The sequence below is a fragment of the Manacus candei genome, unplaced genomic scaffold (genome assembly GCF_025592945.1).
Source record: "Manacus candei isolate 608988 ecotype Guabito, Panama unplaced genomic scaffold, ASM2559294v1 h1tg000007l, whole genome shotgun sequence".
Classification (NCBI taxonomy): domain Eukaryota; kingdom Metazoa; phylum Chordata; class Aves; order Passeriformes; family Pipridae; genus Manacus; species Manacus candei.
In genome coordinates, this window is record NW_026138055.1 from 659,470 (window position 1) to 682,292 (window position 22,823).

Consider the following 22,823-nt stretch of genomic DNA (forward strand, 5'->3'; position numbering starts at 1 on the left):
GACATTCTCCGAGTGATTGCAGATACACTCTAAGCTCATGAATTATTTAAAACAGATGCAGTACCTTTGAAAGGGAATTTGATTAAGTGGCAAGATATTATGAAGAAAACTGAGACAAAAGCCTAAGAGAATCTATTTTCATAAAATATAACATGCTTCCTGTCTGATGATAATTTTGAGTAAACAGATGAATTAGTAGGTAGACTGATAGATTGCTCACTAGAAAGACATATTTACACAAGAAACTAATACAAAATCGAGAATGGTCTTGCTAAGCAAGACATATTACCCTCTTTCCTCTCCATCTGTGAAACAGGCAATGAAAAAGAAAGAACACGTGGGGCTTTTTTTTAGTTCCAAACTGCTCTTCCTTCCAAAGCTCTGCACTGGGTGCTGTGCAGGAAGGATTTTGCTAAAGCATTGCTGATTTGTCGCTTTGTAGATGTCACTGAAGCTTACAGGTTCTGCCTACAGCCTACATCTCTTTGCAAAACTCATTCTAGATTGTCATGGCTTTTGTGGCTTATCACAGTATGTGGAGCTCTACGGGGAGAAGTCAGGTCCTTTGTCAGATGGGAGGTGTTTGAAGACATGAGTGTCCAGGAGCTTGTCTGTTTTTTTTCCCAACGAAGTCAGCTTGTCTACAAACCTTTCCTTGATGACATTCTTAGGCATGCAGACTACTACAACACTGTTTCATGGAATACATAAACTATCTTTGAAATATAAATGGAAAATTGCTCTCACATATGGCTTTATCATTATGGACTGATTTTATTTAGTTATTTTTATTTCTACTGAAATGCATCAATCTCATTTATTTGCATATTTTCTTCATTGAAATCTTAAATTGTACTGCATATCATCCTATTCAGTTAATATAATATAAATTCCCCTGCTATTTCAATTGGACATCTCTCTTAAACTGTGGTGGTAGGGAGTAAACAGTGTGCTTCATCTTAGAAATGGCCTTGTTGAATGATACATGAATCTTCATTTAATTTCCATCTTCTCTTTTACAGTCCTTCTTTCTTTTGCTTTTATTTTCCTTAATAAACACTCATGTTTAATATTTAAATTCATAAAATAAAAAAAAAAGATTAATAAAACAGTTTCCTTCTCCTCCAACACTGGAGGAATGACTTATATAAGAGGAGAGCACTTCTGGCTCAAGTCTAGCCTGGATATTGACTGCTGGCAGTTTGCTTCTGTATAGATTCATCAGTATTGATTTTTGTTCCAAGTTTCAGATATGCATATGTATCACTTTCCAAGCATCAGTCTCCTACAGACATTCCAGCTCTTCCACAGCTAATATCTGAGCTCTTCACATGCATGAGCACCACCCCTATCCCAACAGGCCTGGGGTTCTGAGACAGATAAAGAGGAAGTGTTTGTATTTTTTTTACAAAAATGGCAAAATGTAAATAAATACAGTTTTAGCAAAGGGATGATGAAAAACCTCCCATAAGTTTCTCTTTTCCAGCTGTAGAGAAGTATACAATGGAAACAGATTGCCAGCTTTCCATTTCCCACAGTGTAACAACAGTTTAATTCAGAGATATGTACAGTGAATACTGGGAGTGAAACCAGTTACTTATCTTGAACAAAACACCCTTCTGAAGGAAAGCACTTGCTTATTTAGACTGAAAACAGACACCAGACAATATGCTGACCAGTGTCCTACTAAGAGTGTGTGAGCTTTGATTCACCAAAGTGGTTCCTACTTTCCAAGCAGTGAGAGCAGTAAGTGCTTCACATCTTTGCAAAACCTCTCCAATTCAATGTCCCACATCAGAGGCACCTGAAACACCTGTGCTCTTTGACTTATCTGCAGACTAATCCTCCCCACCCACACATGCGCATACAAAATGGAAATAACAATTAAATCTATCTACATAAATACAGCTCTTTGAAAGGTGCTAATGATGCTACTGCCTGAATCAGGAGAACACTTACACACAGCACACACTCACATCCAAGTTGCATCGGGAGAGGAGTTTTAAAGTTTGGGTACAATATCAGGTTGCATTGAGGGGATTATAATAGAGAGGAGAGGCAATAGAGGTTAAGGATGGTGCAGGAGATAAATGGGAAAGGGCTTGGAAAACTAGAAAAAGAAAGCTCTGAGAAGTAGATGGTTCTTAGGCAGCAGTTTGAATTACTCATTTTGAAAATGGATATAACACTTACTTTTCACCAAGAGGTGGGCTGGTAATTCATGTTGAAAAGTGCTCAGAAATTCTTGGAAGAAAGGTACTTTTGGAAATGTAGAGTGTCATCCTTGAGGCGTTTGTTATTATGGCACAGTGTGATTGTGGACTACAAAACTGCTACCATAAAGTGATGTAGAAGGAAAGCAGCAGCCCATCCAATACTGAATACTTGGCCAACCCCAGTATTTCTACCCATAATACTATCAATAGGCAAATACTGGTGGGGAGAGTCAGTAAAAATCTTAAGTGTGTATTTGACTATGTTTCTCACCTGGAAAAGCTTGTTTTATAAGTGTACAGTTCCAGGTGCACAATCAGTTTAGAAATTTGTCTTTATTCTCATTTTATGTCCCCCTGGGAAACTTTGACCATGCTGCCAGAGTGATGAAACTAGCACTGAGAAAGCCAGCAAAAGAAAGTGAGAGATTTCCATGTTCTCCCAGTTCACGACAATTACGCTCAATTAGTCCTGTATCTTTACTTCAGGATCTTTACTTCAGGATCAGAAGGGGTTTACCTCAAAACATTTCTCTGTCCACTTACTGTGTTACAGCATGTGCCTTCAAACCCTGCAGTCACATTGTTTGCCTGCTTCCAGGCTTGTGCCTTCAATGTCAGTCTGTAACTCGGTTCCTTGGGCTGCCAACACTCAGTGCTTCACAGAAGGGGAGAGTGTGGAGTTGCACCCAAAGTCTTTCCATTTTGGTCCATCTCTGTGCGTCTCTGAGATGTTCTGCTTAGGTTGACAGCATGTCTCAGTCTCTTTCCAGATTGTTAATGACTTGCAAAGTTGAGAGCGTGGTTGTTGGCATTCCCTTTTCTTCACGTCTCCTGCCTGCAAGTGCTAAGGAACGACAGAAAAATTTAAGATACATTCAGACCATAAGGACAAAGAGGCTTAGAAACTGAAGTCTAGTATTTTTCTCTACTTTTAAGATAGGAATTCTATCAAGAACTGGATTGTCCTACCCCAGATCCAGGCTGGTTTACCCCAGTTTATTCACCTGTGCCTGAAGAAGAGGTGGAGATAGCACTTACTCCTTTGTACCTTGTGTTATACATTGCAGTCCTGATTCATTTATGGAACCAAGCCCATGCCAGCTCCACAAATGAATCCCCGAGAAAGTCAGACCTGTTCTGCCAGTCAGAAATCCACTGCTATTAGCACAGCAGACTATTGGATACGTGTGTGGTGACACCTGTCCCTAAGGACATCCTTCAAGGAAGTGTATGGAAGGGAGTGCATACTAGGAAACCTTGCCAGCATAGCTGATTGCCACTAAGTCTTGCTACCAGGAACCTGGGATTAGATTCACTAAAACACGTGTTCTTGTGCTTGTCCCAGTAGTGCTGGTTTATGTTCCTGTTCTAGTCTGTGTGTAACCCCCCTTGATCAAAACACCTTTGTGGAGAATGGTATCTTGGTCATTTCCATTTCTCAAGACTGGTACTCATCTCAAATCTAGAATTCTGCTCTTCAGCCTATATCACAGGTGGAGAAGGAAATAAATCCAACCGTTCAAGTGTGATGCTTTGCAGATATAAGGGATGTTTTCCTTCCATAGCATAAAAGCAGCCTTTATAGCACAAACACAACAGCAACAAAACATCTACTTACCTTTCCACATGATGAAATCCAACAACAAAATAATATTCACTTCTCTCAAAATTTGGCAGTGCTTGTAGTGTCTCTTTCTCCTCCTTTCCTCATTTAATGCACACTAGTTAATGATCTCCAAGCCTCTATCACCACCTTCTTTTGTCTTGGCAGAACACCCCAGGTAAGCATATGCCCCAATGCTGGCAGCTAAAGCTTTTCCTTCTGTAGTGTTAATTGGCTCCTTGCCTGGTGTAGTTAGTTTCTTCTTAGTTTCTTCTTAATACCTTCATCTCCCCTTAGTTCTATCTGGCAGCCATAGGAATAATAGGCACTGGGGCAGAATACTTTGATTTCTGGAACCCAAAAAGTGAGGATGTTTTGCCGTGAGTCAGGCCTGTATGTGAAGAAGCCCATTAAAATAACATCAGTGTCTGTGTAGGACACTGAGCAGACATTTCGGGGACTGACTTCATTCCTCCCTGCCACGTCCAAGAGAATTAGTTTCATTCAAGAAAATTAGTTTCATCTCTTTCCTGTTTACCTCTGTGTCAGTATTTTAGGCATCAGAGTTGGCTCGTAGGACTTGGGAAGCTGTTCATCACAAAGAGCAAAGAAAGAGGAGGCATATCTTACCAGGAGTGGTATGCAAGTACAGTTATCTTTCTCCTAAGAGCAGCCATTCCTTGAAAATCAAGATGAAGTACAAAATAGCTTATTCTCATAACGAGCTTTTTTTTTTAAGCTTGAGGAGAGAAATCCCATTAGTTTGGAATTCTTTCCCTTATCCCCTTTTTCTTCTTTCCATACTCCTTTCTTACCTTTGTTCTCTATTTTTTTCCCTTTTAATTTATCTGGTAGCAGAATCTTCTGAAACTGTGAGTACCTTGCTCTTGCCTGTTATTATAGATCAAAAAATGAAGGTATAAGCCAAGTCTGGATGTAACCAGGACTCCGTCAGTGCCCTATATTTCTGTTTTATCATCTCAGACATTGTTTATGGTCAGTGTTCAGTCCATAGCAGATTTCATTTTCTAGACTGACTTAATTTTGTGATGAGATGGAATATAAAACACTGTAGTGAACAACTTTCTAAATCAGTTTTATTGACATTTTTCCTGTGATGGTCTCCTAGTGGAACTCTACCAATGGCAATAGCTATCCTGTGTAGATCCATGCTGCTTTTGGTCATGGTCTATTGTCATGTCAGAGTTAAGAAAGTATTCTCAGTCTTCATATAGTCACAGTTAATTTATATGAGATTCGTTACTATCCCTTACAGTATAGTAATTTCCAGCATCAACCACCTTCTCTTTCTCAATGTTCAGTGTTAGATTTGTTTCTTCTAAGATTGTTTCTGCCTCAGCTTCCTCAGGTCACTGGTTCCCTTGCAGAGAGAACTGACCACCACACTTCAAAGACCACCACAAAGACCACGATAATTCAAGGAATAGGTTAATGTATCTTAATATAGCCAACCATATGACGTAATTGTTTTTTAAAGAACCTACTTTACTGGCAATTAAGTGGAAGTTACACAAATCATTAACAAATCACATGTTTACTTCAGAAACTTCCTTGTTCCTATTGTGAAAGACATTTCAGTACTGAGTGTGCAAAACTACTTGGTGGAGCAGGGGACTGACAGTGTGAGCATGAAACAGTAGCAGACCTACCAGACAGACCCTCAAAGACATCACTTTGCAGATCTGCTGAGACATCATAAATAAATGAATTGCAGAATCAGAGAGTCGATGAGATGAGAAGGGATTATCCACTCCACCGTGCCCTGCTCAAGACTATGTCCAGTTGAGTTTTGAATATGTCCAAGGATGGAGAATCCACAGCCTCTCTGGGCAGCCTTTTCCAGTGTCTCACCATCCTGAGAGCAGTGAAATGAATTCTATCCACTTCAGAGTCCAAAGAGAAAGAACATCCCCGTGTTAAGGATGCTGTCTTGAACTCCAGAGATGGAGACTGAATTCTTGCTATCCTTTTGGCATTGGACAAGCAATTTTTACTCTGTCTCAGTTTTCCTGGTAGAAAAAAACTGCAAGGTGTCTGAACCACTATAAACTGAGAACAAAGGCAACTGGAGTTGAATTAATTTGGTCTCTCTGCAGAGAGAACTGTTTCCAAAGGCTTTGTTGGTGACATAGATATGTAACATGATTAGTATAGTTGTGTAGTCAGCCATTTATTTTGTACAGCTACACAAGGATTCTTCAACAGAGATGAGGGGTTGTAGGTCTAAAACTTTTAGCCTAAGGATGAGGAACTTGCTTTTGTTTAATTTGAAGCCAGCTGGAGACATGAGGCCACTTATATTTATTATGGTGGTCTAATTTTACTCTACCAGACCATATTTCCTGAGTCTTATTCACATATAAATCTGATAGTCTTGCCATAGGAACCTGACAAAATTAAAGTCATCAGCTTCTGCCTTGCCTCTCTTATTCCCTGGAAGAGCAATGTCAGTGGGTCCCAGAGAGCTCTTTTGGATCATGAAGGCATTTCCTTTTCGGGATGATGTGCTTTCATGTGCACTGTACTTAGCCTAAACCTGTGTATGAAAATACATAGCTGTTTTAAATTTCTCTTGTTGTGCCTTGGCATTCCAGTTTCTAGGCAGACTAGTCTGGTTTCTCTGCAGAGAGCACTGATCACAAGGGGGTCTGGGAGTAAAGCTCTGGTTTTCTTCAGGGATGCTGGAAGGCAATGGACCTGCTGTGACACACAACAAGTGGTCTGGTGCCAGAAACTCTTAGCAGCTTAGAGAGACAGATACCATTTCTGCCTGTCCTCCCACATTCACTCAGAGCATTTTCACATGAGCCCCTGAACTGCTCATATTTAGCTACCTCTTGCTTTCCTGACTTTGCTGAGAAGCGTTGACTGCATGAGGACTGCAGGATGCTTGATGCTTGTGCTACAAGTCAGTGTGTAGGACTCAATATGCCATTATGGCACATATGGCTCCCTCAGCATGTTATGCCACAGCAGGCAACGTACTTACTTGCCTACTTATTGACAAAAAGGAGAAAGATTACCTTCCCCACAGAGCTTTCATGCTTTTGGTACAGATTTATGCTTGAACACAAATTATCTGAGTTACAGACATGCCCTTTAGAAAATCTGTTTAGCAGAAAGAGTGAGGGGGGAATATAATCTAGAAACAATCTCCTGTAATGGAATAGAATTGTCTTCTCTGCAATAAAAAATGCCAATTGGATTAAATCAAGAAAAAAAAACCCAAAAGCTAAGTTTTAATCTTAAAACCATCGGCACAGGCAATGAAAGCAAACAAGTGATGTCTTCCTTCTCCTACTTCATACTTTCTTCACCAATCAATCATGGTGCTGCAGAACTAACAGTCTGCCTAGTGCACACTTAGGGACAACTGGAAGGGAAGATTCAGCTTGCTCGTGGAACTATAGTTCAGCATATCATGCAAATTCGATCAGAAAATATAAAAGTTACAACATAAAGTTCAAATTCAGCCATAAAATATGTGAGCTGGCTACACTCACTGGTGCTTTCCAGACCACGACCATGCGCTATAAGATCACATAGAACAGACCCTGTACAGAATTCCCCGAGGAGAGGAAAAAACCACCTCATCCCAAAGTCTTGTTCTCTTTCCAGGTTTTCTGCTTCTGCTCTCAGGCACCACCCCAAGAAGGAAGCCTAAGTGCTTCCACAGATTATTATTCAAAGTGCTCATTTACAGTACAGCTGCTGTGCCTCTTTCTGTGGAACTCACAGCACAGCCATGCTGGTCTTGACCCACATCTTCCCTGATGCATCAGTCCAAGCAGAACAAGAAAAGGATTCCCATGTACTGATTTCCACTGTTCTTGAAACTGACTCACTTCATGCTTTCAGGTATGGCCTAAAGAAAGAATGCTCCAGTGTAGAGAAGCAAATATATATACCTGGAAAGATAATATAAATTATTGAGGAGTGGCCTCCTCACTTCCTCTCAGCTCAGGGCAGTTACTACACAGCACACTGATATTTATGGGCTAAACCCACTGCAGGAGAAAGGTGGCATGTAGCAAATTTACATGAAGTATGAAACCCAGGCCATGACCAAGTCTCAGGCATTATACATTTAAGCATATATGTGTGATAACCACAGTGACTTAGATGTTCCCCGTAGATGCTGTTGCTGGAGTGTACCCCAGGACACTGAAATGAGTGTGATCTCAGCCTGAGTCAGTCACAGGGTTGAATCTTTCGATATAAAGTTCCCGGGGGGGAAAAAAAGTATTTGAAACCCTCGGTCAAGGAACAACATAGACTTTGCTGAAGTGTTTCTTGCAAGGTGAGAAATGAAACATCAGGCCCTTTGCCTTCAGTGCAACTGTGTGGAAGGCTATAGATATGGAACTTCACTAGAAAATGAGGCAGTTACAGCTCAGACCATAATTTGGTGATGGAGATATATGTGCATTCTTCAGCTGCAAGACAAGTCCCTGCTATAGGTTTGACTTGGGTTAGCTGGACATTTGGGAAGTATTTCTTTCACACCAGTATTAGCATCCTTTTCCTGGGACCAGCGGACAGGTTTGGATGAGGCCACTCTGCTTTGAAGTGCAAGAGTTAAAGAGCACGTATGTGGAACACTTTCCTTTCTCTGCACCGAGGCACACAGGTAATTGCCAGCAGTGCTCTGCGTGAACAACAGAGCCGTGTGTTTTGAAATGAGTAAGCTGCTTATTTCCCTGCCTTCCACGGCACTGGGAAATCTCATCTCTCCAGGTGAGATGATTGACGTTAATTGCTCATTCGGATGATTCTTTTTCCAGTTTAACAAAATGTTTTGCTATATGAGAAGACAAAAACCAAACATCCAGGCATGATTCAAAAGCCAAATACAAACGGAACCAGAAGCATATTTAAGGACCATCCCTCAGGATCCATGAAGCACTTGCAGCTTCTCCTGCTGCCGCCCCAGAGGTGGATTTTTCCAAGAACAGGGACGTGCAGGGCGTGGGGCCGCCGCGAGGGGGCACCGAAAAACCACCTTGAGCCCAACGCTGCGGGGGCGGGAACGGCGAGTTTGTTTGGATTTACATTATACAGCGAAAACACACAGCGAATTAACTCTCTCCGCCCGTCTGAGCGGCCTTACGTGCTCGGGATTTTAAAAAAATACCTACAAGCTGCCGGTGTTCTGTCGCCAGAAGGACATGCGAGCACGGGGAATGACTTCCACACAGTTTCGTGAAGAATTTAAACCTGCAGTAACAACAAATGTAAAAGGACGATGTAAGACAGAAATTTAGCCCTTCAAAAGGCCACGGGTGCTGTAGAGCACCTCTGCCTGTGACTGCACTTTATTGCTGGGTTCTTTCAAACATCAGTTTGAATTTATTGTGTTCATCTAAAACATGCTGTGCAAACCCTCTAAGAACAAGGTACAAATCCATCCATGCCCATCCGGGGACGTGCTCTTTTGAGAGGGAGAAATGGGAATTACAAAAATCTCACAGAAAATGCATTTTATTTCAATGTCTAGGATTAAGTGAACCATTTGCCCTATTGACACACACCCCCTGCAACAGTCTGCTGCAAGTGACTCCTCGGGCGACTTGATGTACTCAGTGATGACTTTGCTCTTCAAGTGTGTATTTTTAAACACAATTTTTAATAACAACCCCATTGTTCAAACAGCTAATTTTTGTTCTTTTCACTAATGCTCGCTAGTAAAATGGGACGCTTTGAATCCAACGCTGAGAGGCAGTAGCCACAGGACATCGAGGAGGGGGGAATAGTCGCAGGGAAAAAGCTTGGGACGCCACCCAGCTGAGCAGCGACAGCTGCAGCAGGGACACAGAGAATCGCTGTGATCTGTGATCTCGGTGTGACTGTGCAGCACTGGACATCCAGCTGGACATCCAGCGCTCCCAGGCCGAGCCGTCCCTTGGTGTGCGGGATCACACCCTGCCCTCCGAGCACACCGAAATCCCGGCGTTTTGCGTTTGTTTTCCACGTTGTTTTTCTCATCACTGTGACTTCCGACATCTCTGAACCGCCGTTTCAGTTAGGGCTTGAACTCGAACCTGCTACTTCTCCCGGCTCACAATTCCTCCGCTCCCTTTTGGCCAAGAGCCGGCAAGACAGAGACTCGAACATGATGAATTTTTTAAGTAACAGAGTCGACTCCAGCGCTTTTCCAGTAGCACCCAGCGGAGGCTTTTGTTTTATTTAACCGCCTGCAACCCTCTCAGCTCACTTTGCCTGGGCTTTAAAGCAGCCCCGCGGACCCAGCGGCGTTCCCTCTGTGTGTTTCTCTCGGCTGCCCGCCCAGACTCTTCACACCGGCCATCCCGGGCAGCGGGACTGCGAGGGCCGGCCCTGCCCTGCCGCACAGCCGGGGTACTCCGGGGCCGGGAGAGTACAATTGTTGGGGATGCGGCCCTGCCCGCACCCCACCCGATCCCGACCCCGCGCCCCCGGCCCCGCCGGCCCCGCCGCCCCCCCACGGCCCTGCCCGGCCCGGCCCGGCCGGGGCGGCGTCCCCGCCCTCTCTCGGCCCCGCCCCCCGCCCGCGGGCGCTCGCCAATCGCGGCGCTCTCCGCCGGGGATGACCTCACCCTCTGCCTTCCCATTGGCCGGCTATATTAAGAAAGTCGCGAGCGCCTTTAAATAGCGGCGCAGGGCCGCAAGTTGCGGCAGTGGCGGCGCGGGGCCGGTGTGTGAGTGCTTGTGAGGGCGGGTACCGGCGGCGGCGCTTTTCCCTCGAGACTCCGGGACCGACGGCGCTGCCCTGCGGCCGTAGCGCTCCCCCGAGGCAGGGTCCTGAGGCGCGGTGCCGGTCCGTGGAGAGAGGAGGGCGCGCCCGCCTGCCTGCGCGGGCCGGCTCGCCACGGTGCCTTGTGAGAAGCGAGAGGGAGCGGGAGGCGGCGGCCGCGGGGAGGAGGGCGCTGCCATCGTCCTGCTGCACGGCAAGGCCAGCTTGGCGAGCCTGGCCATGGCCGCCATCCGCAAGAAGCTGGTGGTGGTGGGGGACGGTGCCTGTGGCAAGACTTGCCTCCTCATCGTCTTCAGCAAGGACGAGTTCCCCGAGGTCTACGTGCCCACCGTCTTCGAGAACTACGTGGCGGACATCGAGGTGGACGGCAAGCAGGTGGAGCTGGCCCTGTGGGACACGGCCGGCCAGGAGGACTATGACCGCCTGCGCCCCCTCTCCTACCCGGACACCGACGTGATCCTCATGTGCTTCTCCGTGGACAGCCCGGACTCGCTGGAGAACATCCCGGAGAAGTGGGTGCCCGAAGTCAAGCACTTCTGCCCCAACGTGCCCATCATCCTGGTGGCCAACAAGAAGGACCTGCGGAACGACGAGCACGTACGGAACGAGCTGGCCCGCATGAAGCAGGAGCCGGTGCGCACCGAGGACGGCCGGGCCATGGCCATCCGCATCCAGGCCTACGACTACCTGGAGTGCTCGGCCAAGACCAAGGAGGGTGTCCGGGAGGTCTTCGAGACGGCCACCCGGGCGGCCCTGCAGAAGCGCTACGGCACCCAGAACGGCTGTATCAACTGCTGCAAAGTGCTATAGGGCGTGTCTGGAGCGCTGGGCGCAGCGCCCGCTCACCTGTTGGCGGGTGGAGAGGAGCTGGGTTATGCACGCACACGGCATCTGCCGGTCCCCTCCGCTGGGGGCTGGCGGTGGATCGGGGTGGGGGCTAAGGGAGGGAGCACCGCGCTCCCTGAGCCTTGGCCGAAAAGGGTTGTTCTGGCTCAGCCGCGGGGACAGAGGGAGGGGGGGATTGCATGCCCTGAGTCTTTGGAATAAGGTGGGGAGAAGCCTTCTCCTACCACTGGCCCCTGCGAGTTGGTCGCGGACTCAAAAACAAAAAGCTGCTGAGACTGGACTGAGCAAACGTTGCACCCCGGCTCTTCCCTTTTGCCACCACCTGCTGCTCCCCGCTCCGAGACAGCCTCCTCTCTTTTGCAAGAGGAGGGCGGTGGAGCCGATGCTCGAAGGGACTTTTGCCTCCTGCCTGCATGTGCCTCCCCCCAGGCGGGCTGGGGAAAGGGGCTGCATGTCCCAAACTGCCCGCAGCATTCTCGCCTCTCCCGCACATGTTTCGGCCTGAGCCTGACCTGCTGTGGAAGTTAGTGCCCTGAAGACCGAGGCTGGGAGGGGAGGGTCATCCCAAGCGAAACCTGTATATATCTTACATTTCTGTCTTGTGCAAATTGGGGTAGTGCAGGGGGTGCTTATATAAAGTGAGGTGGGGAGGGGGTGCCCAGCTGGGACTTGTGTTGTGCAAAGGAACTTGCCCTGAGTGACTGATGCCTGCTGATAATGCGAGCCTTGAACTGACTCCAGCTGCAGAAGCCACCAGGCGGGAAAGTAAAGCCGAACTGTCCTCCTTGCTGGACATCCACCTCCTGACAGATGAGGCAGGATGAGCAAGGGGATGATATTGCCATATTATGATCTTGGTGCCTGCTCCTTCCTTTAATGTTGTCTTCTGCAAGTGTGTTGATTTGGGTTTATTTAAAAGTTTATTTTCAAAAGAAGTTACTTTGCACAACTTGGTGGATTTTTTTTTTTTTTTAATTAAACACTCAATGCACTCATCTGCATACAACACTGTAGCATTGGAAACATTCTTACTCAGTAACCTCATCTGGGTCTTGTGTTGAAATCAATTTAAAACAAGACAAAACCACTGTATATTTTTTTGCCTTGGAAAAAAATGGGTGAAAGTACTGTTCCTTATGCAGCAAGTACATCAGACTTTAGTACTAAAGGGCAGTTTAAAGAATTGAGGTTTATTTAAAACTTATTTTCACAGGGTGGCTAACCTGGGTGAAAATAATTTTGTGTTTCTCTGGTTCAGAGAACAAATGTATCCATTTATGTTTGTTTACTTTTTTCCCTCTTCCCTCAACAGTGGTACTGAGACTGTTTTGTTTTTAATAAATTGACATGGCAAAAACTGAGATGTATTTGATGTTTACATAAAACTATGAACAGTGTATGCAGTTTTTTATGTAAAGTATTAAAAGACTATGCTGACACTTGTGAGAGCAGTGTTGTGATTCATGGAGACTGTCCTCAGTTTGCAGCAGTACACCTGGATGGCATTGAACTAGACCGGAGTTTGCCCCCTGCCTGCACATGCTTTTATTTGGATTTTTTTTCCACTGGCTGAAATACCTGTCTGGCAGCTTTCAGAGGATGGTGATTTTATTTCCCTTCGGGGGAGCTGCTTCCTTAGTTTTTTTCTGTGCATGGCATGTGTACTCAAAATTCAAGGTGGTGACTAATCCATGCTTGTTGAGTGCAAGAAGCTTCTGTGTCTTGTGCATGGTGAGCTTATGCTTCCAGTGGGTCGGTGTAGCAGCAAAGGGGGCAAGAAACTGAAAAGTAGCAGAGGCAATAAGGTTTATTGTTCAAGAAAATACTAACATAAAAGCAATTTTTATTAGTGACCCCCACTTTGCTTGGCCCTGCTTGCTGCAGTAGGGCATGAGGATGGGCACAGGCTTGCTGTTGAACAGGAGTCTCCTAAGCTGCCAAGCCAGCTTTCCTAATTGCTGGCTTCATTAATTCCCATAGCAATGTAAAACGTCAAGGCCTTTCCATGTCAGGGATCCCCAGCAGGGCATTATCCCTATCCCTTCCCTAGCCTGCTCCAAGAATCAACTGCCTGGTCAGGTGCTCAAGGCCCTGTGATGCTGCCACAGGCATTGGCTCCTGGCAGGAGAGGTGGCATAGGGCAAAATGTGTTACATGATTTTTGCTGAACAATAAGGCCTATGCCCAAAGTGCTGATGTCTCTTTTCCCCCCCCTCCTTTTTTTTTTTTTTTCTGTAAAACCCCTTAGATACCTTCTAGGGAAATTTCAGTACAATTTTATATTTTCATAAATCCTCTTCTCTCCTTTTGCAGAGATGAGAGAAAGGAGTCAAGCCTTTTCTTTTTCTGACCTATGAATATCTGCTAGGGTACAGATTGTTCAGAACTGTTAACTAGTGTTAACAAATACCAAGGCAAACAAGGCACATTTAATGGCTTTTGCTTAAATGCTTACAGAGGGTTCTGCCAGCTGCGACTGAACATGGTGGGGCTTTTTAGACAGGCTGACATGGAAATAGCAGGTTCCTTGTCCAACACCTGGAAAGTCAATCAGAGTTAATGTGAAAATACCTGTATTTGCATTTTGAAGATTTCAAATGTTAGAGTACACACCTAGTCCATGCTGTGCGTTTATTATTCTTCCTATAATCCCTAATGAAGACAGGGACATTTTCACAGGCAATTTCACCAGTTAGGCAATTTACCTTGAAAGGTACCTAAATCCCAGGTTTTGGGTATCCTTCTCAATTCTACTGATATTTGAATTTCAATTTCAATTCCCCTGATATTCAAAGTGTGAGTTTCTTATCCTCAGTTTGAGAACACTAAAATCGAACATCCTTTGAAAAAGATCTTGGTTGTGGATGCTTAAAGATCATGACCAAAGATCTCTTTTTTGCAGAGGCACTCAAACCCCAGGCTCTGCTCAGCATAGCACTCTTCTGCATGATGCCAGCCAGTGGTATTAAAATCTGCATTGGAAACCTTATCATTAAAATGATTGCAATAGCTGCAAAATTTATCAGTTCTGTTAGACTGCAGCAATAACTAATCTTCTCAAAACCCCAAAGGAGAAAGCATTAATATTTGTATTTTAAACACTGGGAAATGAGTTAGCATTGCATCCCTGTATAATTAACTGTACCAATATTTTCCACTGAGGTGCTTACAAGGTAATTACATTCATTATTTCCAATTGGACTTTTGCCCAAGTCAGGGCTACAGCCTCTGGCCCAAGGGGGAAAAGCTGCAAGAAAGCACATTTCGGTTTTAACTGAGCGTGACCTTTCTCTGCTACTTGTGAAGCTGTGAGCAAACCCACAGAGTGAGATCACTGTGGGAGTCCACCCATCGGGGTCAGATGGTGGAATCAGAGCTTTGTGTCACATTGTTGGGCTTGCTTTGGTGGAGGGGGGACATAAGGCACATCCCACCCTTTGTGACTCAGACACCCTGACAGGGCTAGGCTGATGCCTCAGGGTGTGAGGATGTTACACTGACCAACCCCATCAGACACCCTGACAGGGCCAGGGTGACGCCCCAGGGTGTGAGGATGTCACACTGACCAACTCCACCCCACAGCTGCATCTTTCTGAGTGTCTCCAGAGGGTCTGCCCAGCACCAGGGCCAGCCAGGTGCCCGAGGTCAGGACAGGTGCCCAAGGACATACACGGTGTATTCAGACAGAGGATTGGTTTCATGTGGACCTCCCCTTGCTTATCTTCATCTGGCCCCCTGACTCCTGTTCATCTGATCCCAGTCTGTCTGCTGTAACCTCTTGGCAGGAGAAGCGGTGGCACTGAGCAAGTCAGAGCATCAAAGGAAGGTCAACCACCAACTCATCTCACAGTCCCTCTGCACACTGTGGGGCACACAAAGATGTTCCCTGATGTGTCCACATGCCTGCACAGATGTCCTCAGCTGAGGAAAGGTCGCACCTTTCCCTTACTCTATACAGGCCGAGTTTAGCTTCTGCTAAAGGTCTTTCTTCTGGTGAGAGCCAGAGCTCTGTAATGGTACCAGGGCATCCTTAGCAGCAAATTCTGGAAATGTAGAAAAGCCTTACTGAGAGGCACACTCATCTCCCTCATTCTGCATTGAGGTGAGGAGACTGCTTGTGCACTCCCACCTCAAGACCAGGTTGAATCCTCTGGCAGTGTGAGGTTGTCCTGTCTGGGCAGCCTGAAAATGAAGCCACCCTGGGGAGGTCAGAACCACCTTCTGCGCTTCCGGAGATCCAGCCACAGCAGCTGTGAGTAGATTGAATAGAAAACACATTCTGTAGGGTGTGCCAAAGACAGGATAAGTCATCTTTATGACATAGGAGAAAGAAGAAATTAAAACTCCTTGATATTTTTGGCAAAATGTTTGTTAAAGCACTTTTATGCAAAGGAATTAGGCTACATATTTTTGCTAGTTTTTTTTAACCCTCATGCATATCCACACACTACAGTGGAGTGGCACAAGTGCCAGTGGGTGCAGATTTTGAAGCCATGTCCTTTTATATGGTTTTCTGGTTTTGCAACAATAACTTAATGTAGCTTCATTTGCCTTACACTATGTTGGACAGACTTAGCAACTCAATAAAGTTTTGACATAATTTCCTTACAGTAAGAGAAAAAAAATACTCTGAGAGTCCACATTTTACTAGAATCAGCATAACTTACTGTAATTCACTCACAGATTTTATTCCTTAACTGCAGAAAGTAAAAAAATGCTCATTTTGACCTGTCCATGATTCTATTTATTCAAGTGCTTGTATTTGAGTAGCTTGGTGTAATGGATGGACATTTCTTTCAATGATAATTGATTTCAATTCAATCAATCAAATGGATGAGTTGCGCTTGCCTCTCCCACCCTGTTCCCTTGAATTTTTTCAAGTAATGGAAAAATTATGTTTGGGAGCAGAGTTTTCTTCAGATTTGCTCTCAGTGACAGTGGTAAGCCACAGTCTGTGATAAGCAGCAGCCAGGTAAATTCAGTTTTGTGGCCACTCACACCCTGTGTCGGACAAACCTCTGTCCAGTTCTTTCAGAGGGTCCATGAAGTGAGAGGCTCTGTGGTCAGAGGTGCCTCTATGTGTCAGCAATGTATTATCCACTCATAACTCAGTAGCTAATACCATTTGGTATAATGACAACGATGGGCATATCTGCTTTTCTCACGATTGAAATATCAAACTGATGCTAAAAGGTGGGGTGTAAGCGTGGGGTTAAAGCCGGAGGCACTGATGTGATGCCTACACGGAGCTGTAGCTGGAGAGTAAGAAGAGCATTAGACCTCTGCCTACAGCACACACTAACTATATGTATACATTTCCCTCCCCACTTGCTAGTCTGTGTGGGTTTTGTCTGTGTTGCTAAATATTGTTTCCCAGTAAAGGAGACCAATGGGTGGGATTTTATGCTAAACTCTTAATTTTGTTTCTTTTAGGTCATCCATCCTCTTCTGCATTGAAATCTTGATGTGGCAGGGCTGGAGATAGGAATTTGGAGACAAAGTGGGTTTCCTGGTGGGAAATCATCCTCATTTGCATGAGAATGTCCCCATTCCTCCCGCACGGAGGGGAGGGTGGTGGCAGTGGGGAGCCTCCAGGGTTTGAGGAGGTGGGAGGGAGGCTCTGTAGGGGTCTGCCCTGGAAGAGCCTTTTCTCTGTTCCTAAGCTTTTATGCAGTGGGATTTTTATACAAGGAGGTTTGACCCTACAGCCCTTGCTCTATGGGACTCTTCTCACTGAGTGCAGCAGCACAAGCCAGGACTGCAGAATCGGATCCCATTTTGCTGGAGTCGCTGGGGTTTGATGGCAGTAGCCTGACCCTTCCTGGTGACAGACAACTTTCTCTTCCCGTGAAAACAGAGTGAGTTTTAGACCAGGACTTTTCATTATGTGTGTGCATAGCTAGATGTAGTCACGCTATCTGTGTAAAAGTAGAAAAAGATGAAAATCCAGGCTTCTGCATTCAAGGTTCTCGTAGGAATAATTGGGCACTTTGTATTTTCAACCTCCTCAGCTTGGAAAATTTTGAAGAATGTCACTCCTTGGTGTGCAAGTGTCACCTAACATCAGTGACAGAAAGATAAAGATGTATATTTAATTCTGATAAAAAAATAATCTGTACAGTTTGGGTTTAAACCAACCATGCCCTTGTGAGCGTCTGAAAGAAGCCCCAAGTTTCAGACTACTGTAAAAGTACTCATAATTCATTTCCAGTTTCTCTGACACTCAGCCTGGAGGGACACTAAAGTGTCAGCATCTACAGGGCCGAGGAAACTGGATGGGAGAGAGCTCATGTCAAAACAGCCCATCTTCCAAACCAACCCATCTCCCCACGGTGAGGCAATGGGCAGGAAGATGTATGTAGCTCCCACGCTTGCCCTTTATGGAAGTTTTCCCAAACAAAGTGCCCTTCAGCTAGGGACAGAAATGAGTTCATTCCCTCTTGATGGTAACAGAACACTTTGCATTGATGGTGACTGCTGCATTTCACTCAGAACACTCCCAAGGATTAACTGGAATGAGAGGTTGGCATGATAAAGACACACATAAAATGGTGACAAGGGAAGTAAATTGTAGTAATTACCTTGCAGCCAGGAATTTAGCAAAGGTGTGCCTAATGCCTGAGGAACTTGCTAACAGCCTGCCTGGCTCCCACACACCAGCGACCTCTCCTCTTGGGTGGGCTCAGATTTAACACCATCCTGTGAAATTCAGAGCAACTGTTCTCAGCCTATGTTCAGATGGGAAGATTTCAAACTGGAAAGAAGGGTTTTGGTGCCTGAGGGATTCTCTGTCTTTTCCAGCAGTACCTCTGGATTTAATAGAAAGCCATTCCTCTGCACATTTTTCATCTAAGAATGCTCTTAATTCTTCATCGTGCCAGGGAGGCAGCTAAGGATTGCAGGATGCTTCGCTTGCACACTTAGATTGACATGGCTGTAACAGTGATAATGTGTATCCTCAGACATTGCTTTCAGCCACTTTTTACACTCCTTAGCCTAAGCATGTATTTGAAACAAACTTCTGAAATTTTACATCTCACTAGCCAAAGAATAAGCCAGATATATTTCTTCCATGTGATCATGAGAAAGTAGAGTCCACAGTCACTTAGAGGATCCCAAGCCTGGCAGGTTTAGGGACCCCCACTCCTCTGCAAACCCTGCAGAAATGCCCATGGAAGGAAGTTTCTTCCCTAACTGACTGCTACCTACATGCTGCTGAAGGCTGTGCAAGGGCTGTGGGAGGCCAGGGAAGCTGATGGTGGGTGTGTTTGGTGCCAGCTCCCTCCTGTCCTGGGGTTATGCTGTCATGCAGAGATGGGGGCCTGGTGCACAGTCACTTCACAGGGAGGCAGAGTCCCCCTGTTCCACATAGCAGACAAGTGGTTAATAATGTATGATTCACTCTTATGGTGATGTTAACCTCATGAACTCTCTGTTAAATTTTGGGACTATACTCGTTTATCTCAGGAGGTCAGTTTATCAGCAGAATCATCCCATAGCAAAATCACTTTTGTTGCACTGGTAAAACTTCCCTGTGCGATTAGGAGCAAGGCTGCCCTTTTGCAGGCTAGTCTCCTCCAAGTAGGAGTGACCTGTGGCAAACTGTGCCAGCAGGATGAGGACACAAAGGTGGAAACACCAGCACGCTCCTTCACAGGCAGCAGCCAGTGGCCAGGAGCAAGGATTAAACTGGAGATGCAGCTCAGACTGCCGTGGCTGAAATTTCACTGCAAAAGTTTCTTGTTTCTCATTTTGCTCCTTTGATCCGTCGAAGAAGGATCAAGTTTCAGGGGAAAATCAGCCAGGACAAGCCGCAGAGGGCTAGAATTACAGCGTATGAAGCAGCAGGGCCAGACAAGATCGGTTTCAGGCTGCAGCCAGTCCTTACTCAACTAAAGCCAGAGCCTGGGACTGATGGAGGACCACGTAGTCTGTGCTTATTGTTATAGATACAGCTGTTTAAAATTAAAAGGAATTGTTTATTAGGCATTCCCAGATGGCTATTTCATAAAGCAGTCACACACCGGTCTCAGAACTTGCAGCTCTTCCACTGTTAGACCCTGTTATGTCTGTACATGAATGGTTTTAAAAAACCCAAGAAAAATATACATTCTTACATGTTAATTTTGCAAGGCAATCCAGTGGCTGTGCTTTGAAAGTTAGGAAAAAAAAAAACAACCAAAAAAAAGCAGCCCATAAAGTGCTCACGTGCCAAAATTTGCTGCATTGTTGGATGAAAAAACAGAGGATGCGGTGGGGCTGGGTCATGGGGCTGGTGGGGTCTTCCATCCCCCATTGGTAGGCTGACTACAACTCACCTCGTGGCATCAGTGCTGGGTGGCACTGAGCATCTTTGTGTGCTCTGTGAATGAAGTGGGGGCCATATCCAGCCTTCTGTCACCAGCTTCTCAAACCTACAAAACCATCAAACTGAAGCAAATTCAAGTAAAGGTTGTGCAAAGATTGCTTCCTTTTCCAGAAACATTTGTTGGACAATATATTCGAGTCTCTCTGAAATGGTAATAATATTGTCCTTACAACCAATTGTTGTCGGGCAGATACAACCTAATTCCTGGCGGGTTTGAGACTGTAATGTGCGTTTCTGGATGAGGGAACTGTTGCAGATAAGTTTATCCAGGTGTCTCACAAACACTACAGATAACAGAGATGGGGGATATTTTTCTGGAAAAAAAAGGTAGGTCTGCAAAATCATATGGATATAGCTGTGTTAATGGGATTTCATCCATAAATTTTCCAGAATTTGTGACTTTTATAACTGTTCTGCAGAATTTCATGGTGTCTCTCATAAAGCTCTTCAGCCTTTTTTATAAACAACTCTGATTAGACAATTCCTGTTGTCCTAGAAAATAATTCCATAAAAATAATTTATAGCCCTCAAGTGAAAAAAACCAAAAATCAAACCAAAAACCAAAGAAACCCCAAACCCAAAAAACAGCGTTAGAAGTTTTCTCCCAGTGTGACAGGCATCATGCCAGCACTTAGTCACACTGTCTGGGCTACCCATGGTGCTCTGGGACTGATTCCCATCAGGCTGAGTCCCTTGGCTAAGGGTTGTAGATCCTAGAAAGTATATATCCTGCTTTTTCTAATGGTGCTTCATCTGCTGAGCTCTTTCACCCAGATGGATGGGCTGTGTCTGTGGGGAGTAGAGCACTGAATGGCAAAGCCCAGCCCACAGTAAGAGCCAGGATTGTTGTTTGTCTTTTTCTTTGCTGAATGTGTTATTTGCTGCCAAGCAGAGGTTTGATCAAACAGAAGCTGTCTGTGAATTCAGGAAAAATTAATGCCAGTGATCCACCTGAACTAATGTCAGTGTTAGCCCACTACTCACCAGGGGATCTCCTGAGGTCCTTCCAACCTAAATTACACTAGTTCTGTACATCAAAGCTTAGCTGTCACTCACAAAGTTGGGAGGGAGTCAAACTCATGATTCACATATTATTTCCTGAGTAGGCTTATGTTTAGGTGTTTCTTCTTTGATGAACAGCTTAAATGTCACAGTGACTGTCCTACCCACCACGCTGCAGCTTATGCAGGTAGTCACCAAGTCTGCATGATCAAAAGTGACCTCTTTCCATCCTGCTAAACTCTGAGGGCATTATTTAAATTGGGGGATGATGAGTGAGTTTCACAGGTCTAACAAGGACCAGAGTATCCAGTCCTCACCCACATGGAACACCAGATGAGTAAAGTGAGGTGCTAGCACAGAGGAGAGTACCTTCTCCAAGCTTGCTCTGTCCACTGACAGAGCTTCTCCAGCACTGTGGCCATGCCCTGCACTGGGAGGATGTTTTCTTACTGACCCTTAGGGTTTGAAGCTCCATGGTATGTGTTCTGTATTTCTATGCAGCTCTGTGCAGCTGACAAACTACAATGTGCTGACAGTACTTTTGTCTCCCAAATGGCAGACAAACACCCAGTGAAACATCACTTGTTTGCTGCTTTGCCACGTAATTCTGTTTTCCTCGCGTTTTCCCTGCTGGCAGCATCCCACCTGTCACCTGTCTGGACAGAGATCCATGTGCTCCAGCTATGGCTCCTGCTCTTGTGCTGCCCCCTTGGCAGGACAGAATCAGATGTAATATCAGCCATTCAGCAGACACAGAGGTCAGGACTCCCCCCAGCCCACCCACACACCAGTGGGCACTCACCAGCCTGTTAGCTCCTTCCCATCCAGCCACAGCTAACCCTGGTGTCCCAGGTGCTGCCCCTTTGCATGGGCATTTGCAGCTGCACTGAGAGCCCTGGTCTTGGCTGCAGACCCCATCTGGATCCCAACTGGGTTGCCTGTGTAGTCTCTCTAATTCCCCGTGGACATGCTAATTCCCTGTGATTTTCCTTTATTATCAAAATCCCTCTGGAAGTCAGTCAGATTTTAACTTTTTTCCTCTCCTGACCTCTACTTCTCACATCAGAAAGCTGCTCTGAGGATCACCTCCTTGCACTTGAAATCTGATCTCCAGCCTGTTTGTTGCTAATAGATGCCCATTTATTAATATGCCAAGATTAATGGACCTTTTCCCTGGTATAGGAAAACCACATTGCTACATTACCAAATGCAGGTCTTTCCTGTCTCTACAAAATGAGAGGAAGTGTTGGATCAAATCAGTTCCTAAACGGGGAGCATTTAATTCTCTGTGCTGAGAAGGTTGTGTTTGTTGCTGGAATTTACATCTGGCTTGTGCACTTCCAAGTCATTCCTCTCTACCCATGACTGTTTTCCTTCGTTCCACTCTTCATAAATGAGTCTGACATTTTTAGAAAGAAGGCAAATGTCCTTTATCCTGTCAAGCACCTGAGTTTTGGCCCTTTCCTAAATGTTCGTGGAAGAACTAAAGCCTGATGGATGCTCCCACATTTACAGATGGAAAATTTTCATCCAGACTTCTACTGTGGAGATGTTTCAGTCCCTGTTTTTTCTCTTAAGCATCTCTAGGGGAGATTCATGGTTCCTGTGATGCAGCAGCATGTGTGCAACATTTCCCAGTGTAAGCACGAGCAAGGACTATTAATTTAGAGTATTACCTCCAGCCTTTCTTTTGGCTTCACGTGGAACCGTCCTGCCTGTGCTTGATGAAGCTTTTGTCATGGGGAATAGTACAGATACAAATATAGCACACTCCCCCACTCCTGGGGAAGGCAACCAGGCTCAGACATGGTTTTGCAGGACAACTGAGGAAGCTGCAGCACAGGGAGCTTATGCAGGTGAGGACACAGCACCAGTGATCACAACTCCAGGGCTCCTGTGAGCATCATCGTGTGATCTCAGGATATACCAAGCTCCTGAGCCCCCTTTGCTGCCCCTGGAGGAACGCCTCTCACCAGCACTGACACCAAACCAGCAGTGGGGAAGGTGAGAGGGAGCTGAGTCACTGATGATTCT

The 22,823-nt window shown here is 45.5% G+C and overlaps 1 protein-coding gene and 1 pseudogene across 1 annotated transcript; one reads left to right on the forward strand and one right to left on the reverse strand.

Moving 5' to 3' along the window:
* Positions 1-1,118: 1,118 nt before the first annotated feature.
* Positions 1,119-6,258, reverse strand: LOC127481443 (ras-like GTP-binding protein RHO; annotated as a pseudogene).
* Positions 6,259-10,481: 4,223 nt separating this feature from the next.
* On the forward strand, positions 10,482-12,858 carry LOC127481448 (rho-related GTP-binding protein RhoB). The gene has a single exon (XM_051810770.1). It carries the CDS (start codon positions 10,793-10,795, stop codon positions 11,381-11,383), a length of 591 nt encoding a protein of 196 aa, XP_051666730.1. The 5' UTR covers positions 10,482-10,792; the 3' UTR covers positions 11,384-12,858.
* Positions 12,859-22,823: the final 9,965 nt, after the last annotated feature.